Genomic DNA, 23,805 nt, shown 5'->3' with positions numbered 1-23,805 from the left:
TAGATTTCAAGAACAAATATGACCCAGCTTTGTTTATTTTGAGAAAATTACACACACAGAGGAACTGAAGAACCAAAGAAAAGTATTCTTTTGGATCAATTTGCTGATCATTTCTTATAAATTTACAAATATACTGTAAGGTAAACAAATGACGTATTGCCATATTTTATTTTGAAACGAATTCGTTCGAAAATACACCAGATGGTGGTCTGAACTGAAGACTGAACAGAAAATTTATGGAAAAAGAAGAAGTTTTTTTTTATAAATTTAATGAAGTCTGTACAGATAACTCCATCACTTTAACTTCTTCTTCTTTCAGTGAAGAACCAAATTCAATAGTTGAATGTATTTGATCCAGCGGAAACGATGCCTAGTGTCAGACACCACAGAAAGTTTTCTCTTGGCTGTTTACATTTAAAACAGTCTCAGTTTTAATTGTAAATACATATAGAGAGTCTCTAAATGTATATGTATTTACAATTAAAACGGTTATGTAGGTTAAATCTCATTAGAGCTCGTGTTATGTACTCGTTTGTATACTATGCCGACTCTAAATAAAGCTGTTTTTTTTTTTAATAATAATAAAAATTACCTACAGGATATTACCGTCTAGATTCATGATTGTAGCAAAACATGCCTTCAGGGCAGCTCTGAATCCTTCAACTGTGTCGGCTGTAGTCTGAGATTCCTCTGATATCCAACAGCTGTTTTTCCAGACAGGACCCGGGCCGTGTCCCAGGGCCCAGCTTGTCTGGCAAAAAAGAACTTGGGCATCAGAGTTATCTCAGGCAAGTTGGCTGTTGTTGGCATTTTAGTTCCAGTCCCTGATGGTCCTTAGGAGTAAGGAAGAATGATTGGCCAAAGGTGTCTGCTGTAGCCTTTTCTTGGTAGAATTAGTTTTTACCTCTGGTCTGCCCAGAGGTCAATGGAGTTGTTAGTTTAGATATAAAGGCTCTGTCAACGCTTAATTTCATAGAAAATAAGCTTCATTTTGTTTTAGAATATATAGCTCACCACGATTTGAATTATCACAAAATTTATTGGGGCCTCATGATCAGTGGCCAAGTGGTCTAAGTAGTTACTACTGTATTCACTAGCCAGTTAATGCTGAGGTTGTGAGTTTGAACCCTGCTTGTGCAGGTGCACTCAACTCCAATTTTAATTGACTAGGATTGTCAGTTTTCCTATCAAAGATCAACAGTTTTCTCTGGACACTCCGGACCCGGCTTCCTCCACCAATAAAAACTGACCACCAAGAAGTAGCCCAAAAGCAGTGCGTGAAAGTTGCCTTCAAACACCAAAAATAAAATCTAATCACAAAATTTATATTTCAAAAAATTTCCAAATCTGAAAAACATTGATGACAGCTGGTGAATTAGCAGATTAGTGAAGTTATTTGGAATTAGAAAGATCTATTTGTCCTGAAGCTGTGTTCAAGACGTTTCATGATGTTGCTTGCAAGTTAGTAATAGTATATATATATGTGCTCTAATAATTTGCAAGAAATGCAAGTTTATAATGAGATTGGTCTATAGTTACCAGGATGATGCTTGTCTCCTTTTTTGAAAACAGGTCCAATCATGAGGTACTTTTCCTTGATGTTGTAAAGATTATAGTGTGTTAATGTTGTCTTTTAGCACTATTCCAGTTATGTTTTTTAGCTTGTCCTGTTTTAGGATATAAATGTTTTTTTTTCATGTTTATCATCATGATTATTAATGACTCTAACCCACATGTATAGTTGCATCAGGAATTCAGCATCCATGATAAGTTGTTAATGCATAAAAGTCATTTCTGAAAATTTGTTCATTTTGGTGAATTGAATATAAACATTTTGTATGCCCCTCCTAGGGGCATTATGATTTTTGGTCTGTGCATCTGTTTGTCTGCCCTTCTGTTCATTTGTTAATTCATCTGTCCTGCTTTAGGTTAAAGTTTTTGGTGAAGGTAGTTTTTGATAAAGTTTTAAGTCCAATCAACTTGAAAAGTAGTACTTATTTTTCTATGATGTGATCTTTCTAATTTTAATGCCAAACAGTTTAACTAGAGTTTTGACCCCAATCTCACTTTCAATTCAACAATGAACATAGATAATGATAGTGTGAGTGGGGCATCTATGTACTAGCACCACATTCTTGTTTTATCAGACAGGTGTCTAATTTATAAAATGTATACCATCATCACCAATTAAGAATACAATTTGATAAAAACTTCTTTATCAAATACACTGACTGTCTGAGTAGGCATAATTTACTTGTTTTGACTATAAATGCCAGATGTTAAAGCCAGTTTATAGTTACAACTTTAAGACACTTTTCTAAAATATTTATTTATAAAATCAACATGTGTTTGAAAGGCAATTACATATTACTGCCAGATAATTATTTCAAACTCTGTAGAATCAATTGAATTGTCTATGATTTGATAACAGAAACAACATATATACATGAATTTGGTTTGAAGAAAATGATTAAAAAAACTACTATTTAAAAATGCAAAATAAAATGTTGTAAATGTAAAATCTTTTATCATTTTTATAAAATAGAAAAATTAACTACCATTTTGCATTATGTGAAAGATACAATTTATTTGCATATCACTGGTATCACAAGAATAAAATAAATTGATATTTAAATTTCATATTATCTCATTATATAAAATATATATATATCATTATGGGAAAGTGTTAAAATGACTATGAATAATGAAGAAAAAAATATAAAACAAATTTATGTATGAAAGATGATAAAGATTTGATCAATTTTCATGATGTAAAGTAACCATTTTAAGGAATACAATGTTTCTTTTATGATTTAATTAGTATTATAATATTGTTATAGATTTCCTATATATGTATTAATTTTAGACTAAAACAATTCTAATTTCTTTCGTAAATTGAAACAGAGATTAAGCATCCTAATTCAACTTTTAAAAATTCAGTGTCATTGAAATTGTCTATCTTACATGTCTTATTCTGGTAAGATTAATTGTAAATCCACATCAGTTTTAGCAAGAGTGTCCGTCACATTTATGTTGGCTGGTATAATGATTTGTTATATTCATGGTTTTCAGACGCAAGTTTGAGATACAAATATAAAAAAGAAGATGTGGTATGATTGCCAATAAGACAACTTTCCACAAAAGACCAAAATAACACAAACATTAACATCTACAGATCACCGTACGGCCTCAACAATGAGCAAAGCCCATACGGCATAGTCAGCTATAAAAGGCCCCGATAAGACACTGTAAAACAATTCAAACGAGAAAACTAACGGCCTTATTTATGTTAAAAAAAAATGAATAGTTCTCTCATCTTTTGTTTTTGTCAAATTCAATCAATTAACTCTATAATTTCCTTTGTCTTTTCTTCTGTAGCTGTGATTTTTTTTCACTTGATGTTTATTATATCCTTTATTGTTTCGTTGGTGGTACCGGTAGTTTGTTCAAACTGCACATTAGTCCTTTTTGGTACATGAATAGAAAAGTTTATATTCTTCATTGAAAATTTTCCTATACACAGCCTGACTGACAATGTCTTTCTCTGGAATTTGATCTTTACATTGTTCTATATATAATTCGTACATTCTTTTTATATTCACGTCTGCTCCAAAATACTTCCTGTTTGAAATTTTGCAAGTGTAATGGCCATCTCCTAACGGACAGGACTCTATGTGGTGTCTTACCAAATCCATTGCAGTATTGGTTGTTTTGTTGTAGGGCACATGTTTACCACGTTTATCTTCCCCAATATAAACGCCATCTTGTTCATTTTTAAACGCATGGTTTGCAAAGGCCTCACCAATCCCTAAAGTTGCCAAAAAAAAATTCTTGCATATTTTTACATGGTTCCCATCAACGTTAAATGAGTATGATCTGTGAACATTTCTCTTCTTTTGAACAGGTTCATCGTTATCATCTAAATATGTTCTAGTTTTCTTTTGTGTTGCATTAGCGATGATAAAATCTTTTTTTCTGGCGTCTGTATCTAGAGACCAAAATGTTGTGAAAATTTGCTGCCTATGCTTGTCATCTATACCTAAATTACATTTATAAGTGCATTTTGAACAGTCTACAGATTTTACTTTTTTTTCTTCAACCACTTTTCCTTTTGCTGAAATATACTCCTTTCCTGAAAGTCTCAGTTTTTTCCTAATATTCTTCTTCCATGTTTCAGGGTTGGCTTTCCGATTTCTTATTAAAAACTTTTTTGGTGGTGTCATAAAATTCGAAGCTTTTCTCTGTGGTTTTCCTTTTGGTCTGCCTTTTTTCTTTGGTTTAAGTGGAGTGTTACAATACTCATTAATTCTATCCTCTTTAGGACTCTTAATATTGTTTTGGTCTTCAGTTATTTCAATTCCCCTTATTATATTTTCATCAGGAACTGTCAAACTTTCTTGTTGTTTTTGTTCATCTTCTAACTGGGGTTCACCTAGCTTTGGGTTTAGAATATGGACAATATCATTTGACGACATCTTGAGAATCTGAAGAAAACAAAGAATATGAATGAGATTAATAGTTTTGCACTTTATATTTACTTGAGATATAGTTAACACCTTAAAGCTCAAACAAATTTGACAAAGTGGTACATAATACTACAGGGAGATAACATTCTATCGATAAGGAAATATTATGCTTCTCAATGATCAAAATTAGTGTTAGTCAAAACTTAAACAAATATTTTGTCAAAATTTTATGAAAATTAAAAAAGCCAAATTAATTTTAGTTGAGGTGTTTGGCACCACCTTCACCAATCAGGGGACTTGCTGATTTTTAAATCACTGATTCGAGTAATATTGTGTCCACAAATGTTGGAAATAAGAGTTGTCTTTCTTAAATAATAATCACCTATTTAAGTAGTACAAATAAATCATTAGTTAATTTTATTGTAGCTTTAAATATAGAATACTAATGATCAAGGGACTAATTATGTTGCTAAAATTAGCAGAACCAACATCTGTGTTGATAGGAAGTCCAAGTCATTTCAGGTTATGACCTTAACATGCTTAATTGTACTGATACTGGCATAATGACAAAAAAACACTTGTTAAAGTAGCATACCTCTATTTTCATCCAAAAAAAATCACTTCTTTAGGTATTTTATTTAAATTACCCCACTAATTTCAACAACCCAAAACAGTGATCCAAATTTTAATTTTGAACAGTAAAATTTTATTACATATTATCTGTATTAGATGAAACCTTGAATTTTATAGGAAAATTACTCCCACTGCTGGGAAAAATATGTAATGACAGTATTAGTTCATTAAGTACAGCCTTTATTTTAGCATTTTTACAACAAAAAAAATAATTAACAGCTAAATCATTGCATCAATTCATAAACCTTGCTACTTAAAAGAAGCAAAGGGTTATTTTTTTTCGAATTTAACTATCAATAAGATATGTTTAGAATTTTAATTAAAACTACAAAATCACAATTTGTGACAATATTTGGAATTTGTTACTTGCAAATGACTTGAATAAGTGATTTTATTGTTATAATATTCCTAGGAGTTTGGTACTTATATGACTTTACTTTTCATATCCCCTCCTATAAGAGAAAAATATCATATACTCTTGCTTGACCACTGATGATTAAAAATAATAATGATCCTAAGTTACCTTTATGACAATAGACAATATTTTATTGGCACAAACGCATTTACAATAAATGCTAATGACGGAATGGATAAACAATTTGCAATACATGGTAGTAAAATACAAACAATTACATATATATATGAGATTGTGTAACAATACCGATAAATAGATGGAAAACAAAACACTAAAAAGTGTTGAATGTATTGTTACACAATCTTTCAGACTCATATAATTTTTCCTGTTTGTGTAGTATTGTCAATTTTGATGATCCAATACCTATTAAGTTTACTGGTTGGTAGATTCGTATAGACTCTATATATATGTGAATAAAAGATTAAAGGTATAATGAAAATCTATTGCAATAGAATACTTCTTGCATTTAAACAATTTGTTACGAAAGAGGAAGATAATTTTAGTGCCGTATAAGATATTTTGTTGAGTATAAGATTTATTTTATTTTTATCGCACAATGTGGTTATATTTTTTCCTGTAATTTTAACATTTTTAATACAAAAGTCTCTCTTAAGCTGGAGTAACCTCTGCAGTGTAGCAGCATTTGCTGTCCTTTTTCAATTTCACCACTTTTACAGATTTCACAAATTCTTTGATCTCTGGGCACTTTTAAATATCTTCCTCTTTCAATGGCAAGGGGTTATGAGCACTAACTCTTAATTTGCACAATGATGACCGGTCTGATCTATTTCTTAACCCTTTCCTCAATGGAATTTTTTTCTCTCACATACTTGATTCGCATAGGATTTTTTCAATAAAAAAGATCATCTGGTTTAAAGTATTAATGCATTGTGAAATGTTGTGAAAACGAATATTTCATCAATAAAATTCAAGTCAGATATTCTTATGAATGTCCTTTTCAAATTGGATACAAATTTTTTTAAGTCTGATGCAGACATTTTGTAGTCAAAGTGTTTCAACTGAGGTACTACACAGGCGTCAAAAGGTGTCATTATGGAGGAAAGGGGGTGGCGTCAAAAAGCGTCATTATGGAGGAAAGGGTTAAAGCATCAACATAACATGCCTGTTCACTCATTATGTAAACACTCTGGAAAAATTTTAATTTTGGAGATGCTGAAATATTTGCATGTTGTTTCTGAAAACCCTGGTCAATTATTCTGTGTTTTATAAAGCCAAAATGGGGTTTAATAGTAAGGTTTTCATTTGACAAATATGATAAACCTAAGTTTTGAATAATAGTATTTTACCTTTTAACCCATGGGTTGCTTTTTTTTTTGTAGCATTATATACTTGGTGAACTAAACTTCTTTCTGAAGTGATGAATGGTCCTAGAATTTAATACTAGATAACATTATTCTTTTTCAATGGCAGTCTTGCAAGTTTGGAATGACATGCATCATTCGAGGCCTTACAGTGTGTACTCCCAAGATTTCTTTAATAAAGGAGTAGGTCCAGTAAGACCCCTTTTTGGCCCCAAAATATATCAGTTTTACAAAATTGATAAATTATAAACTTTTAGTTATTTATTGAACAGTAGAATGCTTCTGCTACATAAATATGGTCTGTTTTTGACAATACAATGAACATATATTGGGTACTACCACTATTAAGTCATGCTAATTTACTGAAATCTTCACAATTCTAGCATTTTAGTAAAATTTTAGACGGTTTTCGTGTAAAACGAAATTGGCCGCATTCGTGTTCATCCTTAATATTGAAATGGAAGTTGTATTTGATGATAATACATATCATATATAAAGGTTGAGGATGAACACGGATGCGGCCACTTTCATTTTTGACAAAAACCATCTTAAAAGTGACATTTTTCAGCATATTTGGTAGTTTTTTCATATTTGAGCTTGAATCGGAGCGTTTTTGATGACTTAAAATTAGTTAAAATCATTCACATAAATTAATTGAATCAAATAAAATAGACACTTAAGTGTTTAAAAAGTGGTCAACATCTTTCGTCAGATGAACCTGAAATTTGAGGCCAAAATCGGTCCTTACCGGACCTACTCCTTTTATATGCAACTTTTCATAGGCATCACTGTCTTAAAATGTCGAAATAATCCCCCATATTTCGCTACAATAAAGGAGAATAGGGGCTACTAAGGAATCAAAAAGTTTTTCCAGAAGTTCACAAGGGTTATCTAATCCTATTGTTTCTTTATTTCAAGATATGCTTTCCTAGCTTTTTTCATAAGCGAAGTGATGGCGACATTAAAACTGCCATTAAATCTAATATTAATACCTAAGTAACAATAAGTACTAACTGTCTCTAAGATTTTGCCATCATAATAAAATTCTTTTAGAAAAGACTTTCGGTTTGAAATAAAAACTATTACTTTTGATTTCTCTGTATTGACTTGCAATTTCCAAGAAGAACAATAATTACTTAATCCATTGAGACAATTTTGCAAACCCTCTTTTCTATCTGATAATAATACAATATCATCGGCATACAATAGTGCATTTATTCATAAAATTTATTAATGTCTTGCTCAAAGCAAAATTTAGCATCATATCAAATAAATTTACATTGTATCATAAAGATTAAAAAAAGCAAGAAAAACAGACAATTAGAGTTGACTATTGAAAATCTTAATTGGATTATTCATTTGATAAAATATAATTTACATATAGTTAAAAAAAAGAATTTAAAAATAACTAAAGAAATGCATATCATTTTAAGTTCTTTTGTCAGTATTAAGATCAAGAATTTTCATTATAAATATATATCTTCAAAACTTACCACATCAGTTTCTATTTTATGTAAAATATAAAATCAGTTCTAAAACCACTCAAATCTGCTTACACTTCTTTTCACTTTATACGTGTATTTAAAATACACATCTGGAACATATCATCTGCTGATATGACCTGAAAGTTCAATTTGCATCAAAATGAATAATGTACAATGAATCATGCAGAGCCAAACACACGTATCAGTTCATACTGGTATATAGTGCAGACATCTAAGGCCAAATAAAATAGAATGTGTGGTTCCAGTTACATCTAAAAAAAAGTTAAGGATTTTAATTGTTTTACATTGAGTCTATGGAAGCAACATTCTGAATTTAACAGTGTTTAAGGAAAATAAGGAAGAAAAAAAATCTTTAGGAAAAGCTATAAAAGACTAAAATTAAGGGGAGGTAGGGTAACTGGAACCACACATATATATTTTTATTAGGCCTAAATTAATCAGAAAATGTTTTTCTAAATCTTAAAACTGATTTATCTCAAGCATTTGACATTTAATTTCAATTCAGATCAGACATTTATGTTCTATAATATAAAATATCATCAGCACATAATCTGATTGTAATACCGTGAAAATTTATAAAAAAAATAAATAGATGATACTGAATAAACTCCAGTTAAATCAGCTTAAAAAATGTTGTCATTATATAAACTTATATTATTTTTTTAGTCCCTCATTAAATAAAATTTATTTAAGGAATGACTATAATATTTTTATACGACCGCAAAATTTGAAAAAATTTTCGTCGTATATTGCTATCACGTTGGCGTCGTCGTCGTCGTCGTCCGAATACTTTTAGTGTTCGCACTCTAACTTTAGTAAAAGTGATGGGAAATCTATGAAATTTTAACACAAGGTTTATGACCACAAAAGGAAGGTTGGTATTGATTTTGGGAATTTTGGTCCCAACATTTTAGGAATTAGGGGCCAAAAAGGGCCCAAATAAGCATTTTCTTGGTTTTCGCACTATAACTTTAGTTTAAGTTAATAGAAATCTATGAAATTTTGACACAAGGTTTTTGACCACAAAAGAACGGTTGGGATTGATTTTGGGAGTTTTGGTTTCAACAGTTTAGGAATAAGGGGCCAAAAAAGGGCCCAAATAAGCATTATTCTTGGTTTTTGCACAATAACTTTAGTTTAAGTAAATAGAAATCAATGAAATTTATACACAATGTTAATGACTACAAAAGGAAGGTTGGTATTGATTTTGGGAGTTTAGGTCCCAACAGTTTAGGAATTAGGGGCCAAAAAGGGACCCAAATAAGCATTTTTCTTGGTTTTCGCACCATAACGTTAGTATAAGTAAATAGAAATCTATGAAATTTAAACACAAGGTTTATGACCATAAAAGGAAGGTTGGTATTGATTGTGGGAGTTTTGGTCCCAACAGAATAAGGGGCCCAAAGGGTCCAAAATTAAACTTTGTTTGATTTCATCAAAATTGAATAATTGGGGTTCTTTGATATGCCGAATCTAACTGTCATGACTGTGTATGTAGATTCTTAACTTTTGGTCCCGTTTTCAAATTGGTCTACATTAAGGTCCAAAGGGTCCAAAATTAAACTTAGTTTGATTTTGACAAAAAATGAATCAGTTAGGTTCTTTGATATGCTGAATTTAAAAATGTAATTAGATTCTTGATTATTGGCCCAGTTTTCAAGTTGGTCCAAATCGGGGTCCAAAATTAAACTTTGTTTGATTTCATCAAAAATTGAATAAATGGGGTTCTTTGATATACCAAATCTAACTGTGTATGTAGATTCTTCATTTTTGGTCCTGTTTTCAAATTGGTCTACACTAAAGTCCAAAGGGTCCAAAATTAAACTTAGTCTGATTTTAACAAAAATTGAAATCTTGGGGTTCTTTGATATGCTGAATCCAAAAATGTACTTAGATTTTTTATTATGGGCCCAGTTTTCAAGTTGGTCCAAATCAGGATCTAAAATTATTATATTAAGTATTGTGCAATAGCAAGTCTTTTCAATTGCACAGTATTGCTCAATGGCAAGAAATATCTAATTGCACAATATTGTGAAATAGCAAATTTTTTTTTAATTAGAGTTATCTTTCTTTGTCCAGAATAGTAAGCAAGAAATATCTAATTGCAAAATATTGTGCAATAGCAAGATTTGTTTTTAATTGGAGTTATCTTTCTTTGTTCAGAATCAACTTAAATCTTTGTTATATACAATATACAATGTATATTCACTTTTTACTACCAACTGATAAATTAAAATAATCTTTACCATTCAGTGATAACAAGCAGTTTTTTTACATCTTAATATTTTATGATGTATTTAAATGAGTAGTTATTGTTGCAAACTCCATTAGAAATTTTAATTGAGATTAGTTTTGGAATAAGGGAAAGGGGGATGTGATTAAAAAAATTGGGTTCAATTTTTCTCATTTGAAATTTCATAAATAAAAAAGAAAATTTCTTCAAACATTTTTTTGAGAGAATTAATATTCAACAGCATAGTGAATTGCTCTAAGAGAAAACAAAAATTTAAAGTTCATTAGAACACATTCATTCTGTGTCAGAAACCTATGCTGTGTCAACTATTTAATCACAATCCAAATTTAGAGCTGAATCCAGCTTGAATGTTGTGTCCATACTTGCCCCAACCGTTCAGGGTTCAACCTCTGCGGTCGTATAAAGCTGCACCCTGCAGAGCATCTGGTTTCTGTCTATGAAGAAATAACATAAAAAATTTGGTGCACACTGAATAACGCGTGTAGCCGGTTGTTTAACAGTGTGCACCACATTTTTTTTGTTATTTTGAATAGACAGAAAAAATATTAGTCATTTCTTTTAATTTAATTCTAAATTTCATTTAAACCGTAGAAAATCATGAAAAAACGTTGATGTAGTCACGGTCACATGACTAAATTATGTCTATGGGCTGATAACAAAATAACGTCAGCCAATCAGAAGACGTGTTACATCCAAAATTAAATTATATTTATATAACAATACACTTTGAATATTGAATTATCCTCAATATGTTGTTGAATAAAAATATTGTCTTCTTTATTCCAGACTAGGCTTATAGTTTGAAGTATCAACACTCAACAGTACATGGATCTGTGAATTAGTGATGTCATCCAATGGAATTCTTTCCTTACATTTTAATCAAGATCATGGTAAATATATAAATACTAATTAAAGGAATTATAGTCAATATTATATCAACTAAAAAACTAACACAATTAATAAAAAACATTAATTAGACACTGAAATCAGTGAAATGTGCATGAAGTCCTCCATAATAAAAATAAGTGTCAATAATATATGTCAAGCTCTGAATTACAATCAGTGTAAGCAAGTTGTAAATAATTAAAAAAATAACCACTGACAATTTTCATGAATTTAGACATCCACAATACCATGTGAGTGTTGAGGAAATTTGTCAGATAACTAACTTAGCAATATCTCAATGCTCTCAGTTTCATATAAGTCTGTGAGTGGAATGGCAAAAATATAAAGAAATAACCTGGGGTATTCATTAAAAAATTACTCTGGAAATAGTACTTACATGTATGACACCAATATCAGTTTATTACTGATGAAATATAAGCAAGATTGAATTATACTCATCCCTTTAATTCAATATGATGTGCAGATGTTCAGGTATGGAAATAAAAAAAAAATTCAGCATGAATGTGTCTTTTTGGTATTCTCTCCAAGTTGACCATGATAGTTAAAATAAAGACAAATATTGTATTTTGATTTTAAAAGAATCAGTTTGCTTCTACCCTTGAAAATACATGTATTTAAACCTGTACAAGTATGTAATGCATGCTATCATAGGTAACCTTACTGTAGCTTCAAATAATGTATCAACAACAAAAATGACACTTAAAGAATAATGTATCAAAAACAACATTTCTTACTTGTTAGATAACCTCTTGAAATGGAATTTTGAGTGCATTACTTGCAATTGTAAATATAACTTTTTTATTTGTAGGTTGTTTTACTGTTTCAACAGAGTCTGGTTTGAGAATTTACAATGTTGAACCATTGACACAAAAGCTCTATTTGGGTGAGACATTTGGTTTTTGTTGAGCCTGCAACTTTTGTTGCAGAAAGCTCGACATAGGGATAGTGATCCGGCGGCGGCTACGGCGGTGTTAGCTAACTTCTTAAAAGCTTTATATTTTAGAAGGTGGAAGACCTGGATGCTTTATACTTTGTATATAGATGCCTCATGTTACGAAGTTTCCGTCATTAACATGTCCAATGTCCTTGACCTCATTTTCATGGTTCAGTGACCACTTGAAAAAAAGTTCAAATTTTTTGCAATGTTGAATTCTCTCTTATTATAAGTAATAGGATAACTATATTTGATATATGCGTACCTTGCAATGTCCTCATGTCTGTCAGACAGTTTTCACTTGACCTCGACCTCATTTCATGGATCAATGAACAAGGTTAAGTTTTGGTGGTCAAGTCCATATCTCAGATACTATAAGCAATAGGGCTAGTATATTCAGTGTATGGAAGGACTGTAAGGTGTACATGTCCAACTGGCAGGTGTCATCTGACCTTGACCTCATTTTCATGGTTCAGTGGTTATAGTTAAATTTTTGTGTTTTGGTCTGTTTTTCTCATACTATATGCAATAGGTCTACTATATTTGTTGTATGGAATGATTGTAAGGTGTACATGTCTAGCGGGCAGATTTCATGTGACCTTGACCTCATTTTCATGGTTCAGTGGTCAAAGTTAAATTTTTGTGTTTTGGTCTGTTTTTCTCATACTATATGCAATAGGTCTACTATATTTGTTGTATGGAACGATTGTAAGGTGTACATGTCTTGCGGGCAGATGTCATGTGACCTTGACCTCATTTTCATGGTTCAGTGGTTCAAGTTAAGTTTTTGAGTTTTGGTCTTTTTATCTAATACTATATGCCATAGGTCAACTATATTTGGTGTATGGAAATATTTTATGATCTTTATGTCAGTCGCACAGGTTTTATTTGACCGTGACCTCATTTTCACGGTTCATTGCACAGTGTTAAGTTTTTGTGTTTTGGTCTATTTTTCTTAAACTATAAGTAATAGGTCAACTATATATGTTGTATAGAAGCATTGTTAGCTGTACATGTCTGCCTGGCATGGTTCATCTGACCTTGACCTCATTTTCAAGGTTCATTGGTCTATGTTTAGTTATCTTGGTTAATATTAAGTTTATGTGACAGTTGTTATAAAGCTTAGCTTTATACTAAGGACTATCAACATAATATCAATGATTAGTATAGAAGGCGAGACATTTCAGCGTGAGCACTCTTGTTATTATTAGATTTAAAGACACCCATATATTGTTTTAATCTAGAGATATATCATGTATATAAGGAATAGTGAACAAAGAAAAGTGTTCCAATGTTAAAAGAATACAAGGAAGAGTCTCATACAATACATTACAAATATGAACAAATGTCACCTTAGTACACAGATGCCCCATCGGCACTATAATTTTTTATGTTCAGTGGACTGTGAAAATGGGGTAAAAACTCTAATTTGACATTTAAATGAAATGATTTAGGAAACATTATTTCAAGTTTCAAGTTGATTGGACATCAACTTCATCAAAAACTACCTTGACCAAAAACTTATAACCTGGAGTGGGACAGGCTGACAAAAGAACAGATGAACGAACAGAAGAATGAAGGGACGAATGAAGGGACTCACAGACCAGAAAACAAAATGCCCATAAAAAATATATACTGATATGCTGATGGAAATTTTCTCATTTTCTCTGACAGCATTAAAATAAAGATGTTTAGATGAACCATTACTGATTTCTTGCCATTCTATAATGCTTGCTAACAATATTAACATCTAAATTAATTTCATATGCTCTATGCTACAGCCTCATGTATTTGTGTGGACTTAATTATTTATTTTACAGGCCATGAACAAGTTGGTAGTGTTGCCCATGTTGAAATGTTATATAGAACAAACCTCCTGGCAATCATTGGAGGAGGTAGTCTCCCAAGGTTTGATGAAAAAGCAGGTAAAGGAGTATTGTGATAAATGTTTTTCATTTACTTAATTTTCGAAAAAGGGGAAACAACTCTATAATATGAAATATTAGTTCTGTGTTGACTAGAAATTTAATTTATACAATGTATCAAAAACATGTAAAAATTATTTACTAATAAAACATTTGGCTAAATGTTTACCAATGTTATTTATATAACACTGAAAAGGAATGATTGCAGGCTTAAAGAAAACATATTTATTGTTCCATATAAGCAACAGGACAATTTTCATTCTATATACTTAAAACATTTACTAAAAAATCTTCCTACATAGAAGAAATAAGAAAATCTTCAGAATGTAATTATAATCAAAAATATATGTGTCACTAGAAAAAGGATATGTGCTGTTACATCATACACAATACCCATGGAAGACTCTTTCAAAATGAATTAACCAATTATAGAAGCAAATTTAGACTTTGGCATTGATTTTCACTGTCTTGACACTCACCCATAGTTGAGATGTCAAAGTGCCTTACCTGGGTTATTGAGTTTACAAAGGTGCAATCATAGTACTGGTTAAACTTTTTTCTGTAATCCTGATTTTCTTTTCTATAAGAAACATTTTGTATTTTAAAACTCACACTAAAGTTTTGACAGACATAGACATGTCTTTTGATAAAACTAACATTGATGTCTTCACAGAAGTCACTTACAGCGGGTTTGGATTACTTGAAAATTGTGTGTATATTAGTTATCTATATTTATTGTAGTTTTAATATGGGATGAATCACAGAAAGATGTACAGAAGAAAGCAGTCATGGATATCACTTTCTCACAACCTGTTGTTAATGTTAAAATGAAAACAGACAGGTAAAATACAACGAAAGGGAAAGAATACATTTATTAATTGGAACATTCTTTAATTGATACATTGAATTAATTTACTACTGTGAACGTACTTTTATTCGTGGTTTACCAATTTTCGTGGTTTTCGTGGATGACTTTATCCACGAATTTAAGTGTCCAACGAAATAAAACAACCATTATCCAAATCAAGACATGGAAAGATCCCCATCGGTAGGCTTGACTACTGATATGATCTATAGCATATATTGAATAACGCTAAATCTGAGACTACTTTAATGGCAGTCACAGAACTACAACTGCATGCAGGATTATATCCATTTAATTTTAAATAACCTAAACTGTACAACTTTTGATCTTTTAATTGTCATAAAAAATATTTTTGATCGATGAAAGTCAGGTTTCCGGTGTTGATATGCTAGTATGATAAAGTGTTCATTTTATATCCTCATAGTTCTCGTACATATGGGAAATAATAATTTTATGCTGGGCTTGATTTCGATAAGAATTATTTGACAATTCAAGATACTTTTATAGCATTTGTTTATGTTACTGTTTTCTTTAGGTGACATGTTTATGGCCTAATTAACACCTTTGATGGTCATCAATCTGTTGATCACTTTATCATGGGTTAAATAGTGTTATTACTACGATTTACATGGGTCAATATTTATTTTGCAATTTCCTTCAATTCAGACTATTTGTAATCTTCGCTTCTAAAGGCTTTAATTTTTTCAATTGTTTTTTTTCTTTAGAAAACTAAAATCCACGAATTTAAAAACCCACGAACATGTAAACATTGCTCAAACCACGAAAATTGATACCCACGAATTAAAGTACTTTCACAGTACATAAAATTTCTCCATTCACTTTAAACTTTACACAAAACTCATAGCAACGGTAAAGTGATGTTATTACTGTTCTTTCACTCAAAGTCAAAATTCTCAATGAACTGCCATGATCATTTTTTGGGAAAACATTGCCAAGATGTATAAAAATGAGGATCAGCTATAACTGACTCATATTTGAGGAAACCAGACTCACCCACTTAATTCAAAATGCAGTGCAAATATAGACAAAAAGCCATTGCATGTACTTGTCTTCTGTTTCATTTGAGGAAAAAAAAAAGCTTTTTATATCAATAACTTTTTTTTGCAACCTTCTATATTCATAATGTTTATTCCTGAGATTAAATTAAGAAATAGCTTCACTATTATCAAATAGGAATCACAACTAAGAACATTGAAAGTATAGATCAAATTAACAGTTATCTCCCCTTAAACTGCATTATCTCCATCTTAAAACTTCTTATCTACCACAGGCGATCATACAGTTCACTACTACACACAGCTTATTAGTTAGCTACTGCAGCTGATTTGTAGGTTAACTACCAGAGATAATTTGCAGTGTGATAATTTTTACGGGGGTGCAATTAAATATGAAATTATTAAGCAATTACTGTATAGAAATTAAAAATAAAAAATGTATTTAATTCTCAATTGTTTGATTTTTTATATTTCTGATTTTGATCCAATTATGTTCACTAATTAATCCAATAAAATATGTTGAAAAACAAATTATTTGTCTAAATGCCGTTATCTAACTCCGGTTCCTCGCCTAGCTATTTTCGGATAACTGATATCACTGCCGACACTTCAAACTTCACTTTCGTCTATATCAGACTGCTTAAAACACTAAAACCCTTCATCTTCTTCCTCCGATTCGAAGAATGAAGCCCATTGATCGGCCATTGTTTCAATCGCATTTCTCAAACGAAAACACGTATTAAAAACAATGTATTTTTATGTAATAAAATTGAGAATGGAAATGGGGAATGTGCCAAAGAGACAACAACCCGACCATAAAAAAAAACAACAGCAGAAAGTCACCAACAGGTCTTCAATGTAGCAAGAAATTCCCGCACCCGGAGGCGTCCTTCAACTGGCCCCTAAACAAATATATACTAGTTCAGTGATAATGAACGTGAATATGAAACATATTACCTTTCAATGAAAAGGAATATACGAATTGAAAGCTTATTCATTTGTAAAACCGAATTTGATTGGTTCATTTCGGGATTCCCCCTAGGTATTTTCCAATTTAAAGAGTTTTAACAGTGGTATATTTTACGGGAATATCCGTCAACGGGACTGCGCATGCATTGTTTACAGCGGATAGATCAGTCACTGCGAATACACAGGTGACACGGCAAGCGAATTTATCAGTCACTACGAATTAAACAGTGTTAATTACCGTGTATATATCCGTCAGTGGTAGATAAAGAGTTAAGGATTTATTTTGCAGTACCTTTTTATTATTCAATATTTAAATTCTTCTGATGATGTTAACCATTAAATTGACTTAGACCATACAAAACCAAATATACATTTTATATTTATTAATTTTTGACTTCTCTTATCCAGTTTTATTTGATATATGTTGATATATATATTATAACAAAATGTGTTACAGTCAACTGGTTGTATTCAAATTCTGTTGAGCAACTGTGTATTGTACTACTAACAAAGTGAGCTTATTGTAGGTTAATAGTGGTGCTGAGGAACCAAGTTCATGTGTTTACTTTCCCTAACAATCCTCATAAACTGGATTCTTTTGATACCAGAGATAATCCTAAAGGTTTGTACTTTAAATTAATATTGAATAGACAGAATTGTACTAGAAATACATAGGGGCCAGCTGAAGCAAAGCAAAGAAAAGATTTAGTATATATGTCTCTGGTAGAAGTATTACACACTTGTACCAGAAAGTTACCCTTTAAGCTCTTCATTTATTATGTATTTATTGAACTGAATTTGTTCCTCAACAGTATTATTGAGAAGCTAGATAATAAACAGACTTTGCTGTCATTAAAAAAATACAAACATGATTATCTTACTTATATAGACTCACAAAATTCAGCAATCAAAATGCTGTATTTGGTGTTTCAAGCACAAATGTTGTACTCTGAGTACAGTTTATGACCTAGAGCTCAAAAATGCAAGTTCTCATTGATAAGGTTTTTATCACACAAAAATTCTTTTTACTGTATTTTATTTTAAAAGCATTATTGCACAAGTCTTATCATAAGACATTTAATTTCCTTAACTGGCAACCATTGAGTTTGCCAAATATTTAAAGTAGTTCTTCAGATTATGCTTAAACAGTAATTCTTTAAAAGTCTGTAAACTAAAATAACACCCAGGTTCATTTCATGTAGGATAACTTGTAAAAACAAATGTTTCATGAATATTGAAGATAAAAACTGATTGGTTACTATGAAATAATTGACAATTATATATTTACCGTCCCAAAGTTTTGTGTAAATTAAAAAAGCATTAATGTAAACTATAATTCACATAAAACTTAACCATAACATCAATTGAATAGGGGCATTACCATCGTATATAGATAAGGTATCCATGTTAAATGAATTACAGTATTCCTGTTTGTGTTTTATTGTAGGTCTGTGTGAAGTTAGTTCATTAGGACAGACCCTAGCATTTCCTGGACCAAAATGTGGAAGTGTTCAAATTGTGGTTTGTACTTTTGATAAGAAAATATATTCAGATAATCATACCGACTCTTTAAAGAAGAGAAGTATACTGGTTTACCTTGTCCCATTAATAAATTTTCTGAACAAATTTTTGTTGCAAATGTAATTTCTATATTCAAACTTTTTCCATGCTCTATATAAAAATAGGAAGATGTGGTATGATTGTCATTGAGACAACTCTCCACAAGAGACCAAATGACTAACAAATTAACAATTATAGGTCAACGAACAGCTATCAACAATGAGCAAAATGAATGCATTGTTTTTTTCAGAAATCAAAAGAAGCAGGAATTGTACCCACATAAATTTCCATGTTTGTTGTACAATTTTGTTCATGGAATTTTTTGTTCAGACCAGGTCTTTGATTATATTTTCAGAATCTAGACACAGCCCAGCCAGGTCAGTCTACAGCACCTGTGATAATCAGTACTCATCAGACAGAACTGGCATGTTTGGCTCTCAATCAGAGAGGTACTTTATTAGCAACGGCTTCCAAAAAGGTAAAGAAAACTTATATTTAGACCTGTTATAATCAGTACTCATCAGAAAGAACTGGCGTGTTTAGCTATCAATCAGAGAAGTACTCTTTTGGCAACAGAAAGGTAACGGGAACATTTACTGTAAATTCAGAAATTCTTGCAATGTTTTTATCATTGTGAAAAATTATGAGTAGATAGATTGCATAAGATAAAACTTGTATATTGGTACCATTATTTTTTTGCAACATTACCTGAAATTGCAATACTGTAAATTAGGAAATTATTATGTGCATTTATTATTGCAATTTCTGAAAAAATGCCAAAAATGTGTGATTCATTATTGGGAATTAAGGAAATTAATACAGATATGCGTATCAAATTTAGAATGCAAAAGTTCTAAATATTGCGAAATTAACCCAGTCACATTAATCACATTTATAAAAAAAACTCACAATAATTAAAGAATCTACAGAAATTAAGCTCATATTTGTATTGATTGTCTCTTAATTTCAATATAGAGATTCTGAAGTGAAATCCAGTGTTTTAACTCTGGAAAAAAAAACCCACAAAAACACAATACATACAAAGTTTCCGAATATCTAAAATGTTTCAGTTAAAAAGATAGTAAATTTTAATAAAACATTAGTATTAAAAGTAGGAATGTTTTATGGTTTGTTGTTTCAAAAATTGTCCATAATTTACATAGCATCATTTAGAAATTGGTACATGTACAACAAAAATAAATGATTCCATAGTATATAATTTTTTATTAGATATGTAATTGAATAAATTAGTAAAGTACTTCGTTATTTTGATGTTGTTTAACTTATAGGGTACATTGATAAGAGTGTTTGATATCAATTCAAAGAAGAAGATAGCTGAGTTCAGGAGAGGAGCTGATCCTGCAGTAGTATACTGGTAAGGAACAGATTCTATCACTGTAATCAGTGGTGTGATGAGACAGTTGTTCATTTTATAGTTAAAAGATTTAATGTATACAAGTTTTGTATTTTCTATTATTTCTCATGACACGAGTTGATTGATGTATCATAATGGATTTTGCAAACCTGTTTCACTTTTGAGTTGAAAGTTATCAACATGAGACTTAACAAATTTTTTTTAACATTCTATTCACTTGTGATAAACAGATTTTCTGCAGCTATGTGCAGCTAAATTTTTCTTCCAGCAATTTTTTAAGAAGTTTAAAGTAATATTCACACTTTTTCTGAAGTTGCAAATTAAAATTTTCTAGAAAAATGAATAGAGTATACTTGATAAGTTATGATTTTGATATTAGTTCATTTTATTTTTCAGTATAAATTTTAGTCATGATTCGGAGTTTCTTTGTGCATCGAGTGATAAAGGAACTGTACATATATTTGCTGTACAAGACATGGAGCTTAATAGAAGATCAACGTAAGTAGGAATAAAGGATATATTTGGTAATGACAGGAAAATCAAGTTATAGATGGTATTAAAAACTATAGATTGGTGGTCATGTGATGTTTTGGGCTTTTTTCTGTCTCTTTGACACATTACCTGTTTCCATTCTCAATTGTATTTATTAATGTTTGCTAAATGTCCAATTGGTATATCTCATGCATATTCAGGATTATGTATAAATCTTATTAAACTTCAATTTTTAAACTCCATGTGTAATGAGCAAAGTTGAATGAGTCTTTGACTGTAAAAGAGGGGCGAAAGATACTTTTAAAAGTGACAGTCTAATTGTTAGATCGAAAAAAAAACTAACAAGGTCATGGCTAAAAAAGAAAAAGACAAACAAACAAATAATAGTACACAAGACACAACATAGAAAACTAAAGACGAAGCAACCACAAACTCCACCAAAAATTGGGGATGATCTCAGGTGTGTGGGAAGGGTAAGCAGATCCTGCTCCACATGTGGCACATGTTGTGTTGCTTATGTTAATTCTGGTAAATTGTCTAATTTGGAAGGTCACATTCGTGAAAATTGAAGGGGATTGTAGTTAAGACATAAGGAACATACCCAATTTTATCTGTGAAACGGTTATTCCATAACGGTCAACCAACTCGTGATGACGTCCGTAAATTTAACAAAGGGATGATTTTAACTTCACCATTTGGAACTCTCGGTTTAATAGCTTCCTTGTGAGCGAAACCTTTTATTAAGGAAATCATATAAATAGGAAATACAAGCCCAGAATATCATATCAATTTGGGGATACATACATTTTTCAGTAACCTTAAAATGATAATATACCATTCCTTTAATTAATCAAATGATTTCATTGTTAACATGCATGTTAAGAAGGATTTTTATGCCCCACCTACGATAGTAGAGGGGCATTATGTTTTCTGGTCTGTGGCTCCGTCCGTCTGTCCGTCCGTCTGTGGTTCCGTTCGTCCGTCCAGGTTAAAGTTTTTGGTCAAGGTAGTTTTTGATGAAGCTGAAGTCCAATCAACTTGAAAATTAGTACACTTGTTGCTTATGAGATGATCTTTCTAATTTTTAAGCCAAATTAGACTTTTGACCCCAATTTCACGGTCCACTGAACATAGAAAATGAAAGTGGGAGTTTCAGGTTAAAGTTTTTGGTCAAGGTAGTTTTTGATGAAGCTGAAGTCCAATCAACTTGAAACTTAGTACACTTGTTGCTTATGATATGATCTTTCTAATTTTAATGCAAAATTAGATAATTACCCAATTTCACGGTCCATGGAACATGGAAAAGGATAGTGCGAGTGGGGCATCCGTGTACTTTGGACACATTCTTGTTAGTCCATGTTTTGATATTGTACAATTGGACAATTCATGTGATGATGTCATGTTCGAACTCACTTTTGGAGGTGGCTTTTTACCACATTATGCTTCATTTTCTATTTATTAATGCAACTTTGAATAGATGAGAAAAAGACATAATTGTGTGCAGTGCTTATAAATAAATAATATAGTATTCAAAAAACCTTCCAGGGAACTATCAATGTTGAAAATATATAAATTAATCAGTAAGTTTTCTTCTTTTCTCTTGTAGATTTAAGACAATGGGTTTTCTTGGAACATATGTAGAATCCCAATGGGGTTTGGCTAACTTTACTGTGGCTGCTGAATGTGCATGTATTTGTGCATTTGGACCAAGCCATTCTGTGATAGGTAAGTTGTTTGATTTAAATAGATCAATGTAATATTAAACTGCTTTTGATATTATTTGGAAATCTGAATAGAAGGAGATGGATGTCCTAATTGTAAGATATATATGTCATCAAGGCGGCAACCAAATATAAGAATGAAAAAGAAATTATGTAAACTGCAATCCTCAAGTATGGTCAAGTGTTTGTACCATATATTAAGCATATAAAATGTCAAAATAAACATGCTTATTTCTGAGAAATAAAATATGATACCACCATTACAAAGATATATATTTTAATCTCATTAACATGTTTGTACAATGTATATACCATCCTGAGGACCTTTGGGACTTCAGGATTGGGTGTTTTTAAGCTTGGGATTTCGGGATTGACCTTTTACAGATCTGGGAAATTTTGGGGGGGAATTTTGGGATGTCCGGATTTAAATTTATTTAAATTTGGGACCTCGGGATTTCATTTTTTAAGCCCAGGGTTTCAGGATCAGGACCCCTCCTACCCCCATCCCCCATCCTGTTTCAAAAAATAATTTTGCCAAGGTCTCATAATGAGACTATTTATTTATTTTTTGCAGTTTTTACTTAGATGCAAGACCTAAAGAAAAAATGTTATACAAAATTAGGAATTGAAAAACAGATATCAGACAAACTGTTAATTTAATTTTGAAGGATGATATTTGCTTTATAATATTTTTATGCTCTATTTATGGGCAAAATGTTTCCTAGTCTGTGCATCCGTTCCTTTGTCCCTCCGTCTGTCTTTCCCTGTTCAGGTAAAAGGTTTTGGTCGAGGTAGTTTTTGGTGAAGTTGAAGTCCAGTCAACTTAAACTTAGTACACATGTTCCCTATAATATGATCTTTCTAATTTTAATGCTGAATTAGAGATTTCATCTCATTTTCAAGGTCCACTGAACATAGTAAGGACAGTAAATAATTGTGTGGATTGGGCATCCGTGTACTATGGACACATTTTTGTTTTACTTTTAAATTCAAGGGAAGTAAAAGTTATCCTGTAAGACTATCTATATTCATTATCATTGCATTCAAATATTGGATTTATTATCATTTCTGTAATTATATTTTCAGCAATTTGTGTGGATGGGACATTTCATAAATATGTGTTCACTACAGGCGGTAATTGTAACAGAGAAGCTTATGACAATTTCCTGGAAATGGGAGACGATTTGGAATAGTCAATTGTTGTTAATGCAGTTAGATTTTATGTTTATGAATATGTGATTTGTTATATTATGTTTTCTTTAACTTTTATTTCTTTAAGTAAAAGATTGTTTAAGTTTATCTGACTTGTAATGCTACATGAGCTAAAATTATCATTCTTTTACCACTTATAAATAAAAGTTTATAGTTGAATATGGCTATAGGAACCTATTTGTTTATAACCTTACAAGTTTGAATCTTTTGCTCGTTGCTCAAGTTAAGCATAACA

At 31.0% G+C, this 23,805-nt stretch overlaps 1 protein-coding gene across 3 annotated transcripts; it reads left to right on the top strand.

Moving 5' to 3' along the window:
• Window positions 1-22: 22 nt before the first annotated feature.
• Window positions 23-23,655, top strand: LOC143044459 (WD repeat domain phosphoinositide-interacting protein 4-like). Of its 3 annotated transcripts, none has more exons than XM_076216491.1 (12): window positions 23-140; window positions 11,382-11,485; window positions 12,310-12,384; window positions 14,256-14,360; window positions 15,102-15,201; window positions 17,738-17,832; window positions 18,658-18,731; window positions 19,126-19,248; window positions 20,060-20,145; window positions 20,542-20,643; window positions 22,244-22,362; window positions 23,445-23,655. In XM_076216491.1, the coding sequence occupies exons 2-12, from the start codon at window positions 11,440-11,442 to the stop codon at window positions 23,549-23,551; spliced, it is 1,032 nt and encodes a 343-aa protein (XP_076072606.1). In that variant the 5' UTR covers window positions 23-140; window positions 11,382-11,439; the 3' UTR covers window positions 23,552-23,655. The 3 variants fall into 3 exon arrangements, with proteins under 3 accessions (XP_076072606.1, XP_076072607.1, XP_076072608.1); XM_076216492.1 differs by having other exon boundaries at window positions 34-82; XM_076216493.1 differs by lacking the exon at window positions 23-140 and adding an exon at window positions 1,443-1,461.
• The last annotated feature ends 150 nt before the right edge of the window (window positions 23,656-23,805 follow it).

Source organism: Mytilus galloprovincialis, chromosome 9 (assembly GCF_965363235.1).
Source record: "Mytilus galloprovincialis chromosome 9, xbMytGall1.hap1.1, whole genome shotgun sequence".
Lineage (NCBI taxonomy): Eukaryota > Metazoa > Mollusca > Bivalvia > Mytilida > Mytilidae > Mytilus > Mytilus galloprovincialis.
This window is presented reverse-complemented; position numbering and strand designations above follow the sequence as displayed.

Bases quoted from the DNA above. Each gene is read 5' to 3' on its own strand.
- LOC143044459 (XM_076216491.1), top strand. From the start codon at position 11,440: ATGTCATCCAATGGAATTCTTTCCTTACATTTTAATCAAGATCATG. The intron at 19,249-20,059 runs GTAAAGAAAACT...TTTAACTTATAG, and splicing joins TAGCAACGGCTTCCAAAAAG to GGTACATTGATAAGAGTGTT. The intron at 20,146-20,541 runs GTAAGGAACAGA...TTTATTTTTCAG, and splicing joins GATCCTGCAGTAGTATACTG to TATAAATTTTAGTCATGATT.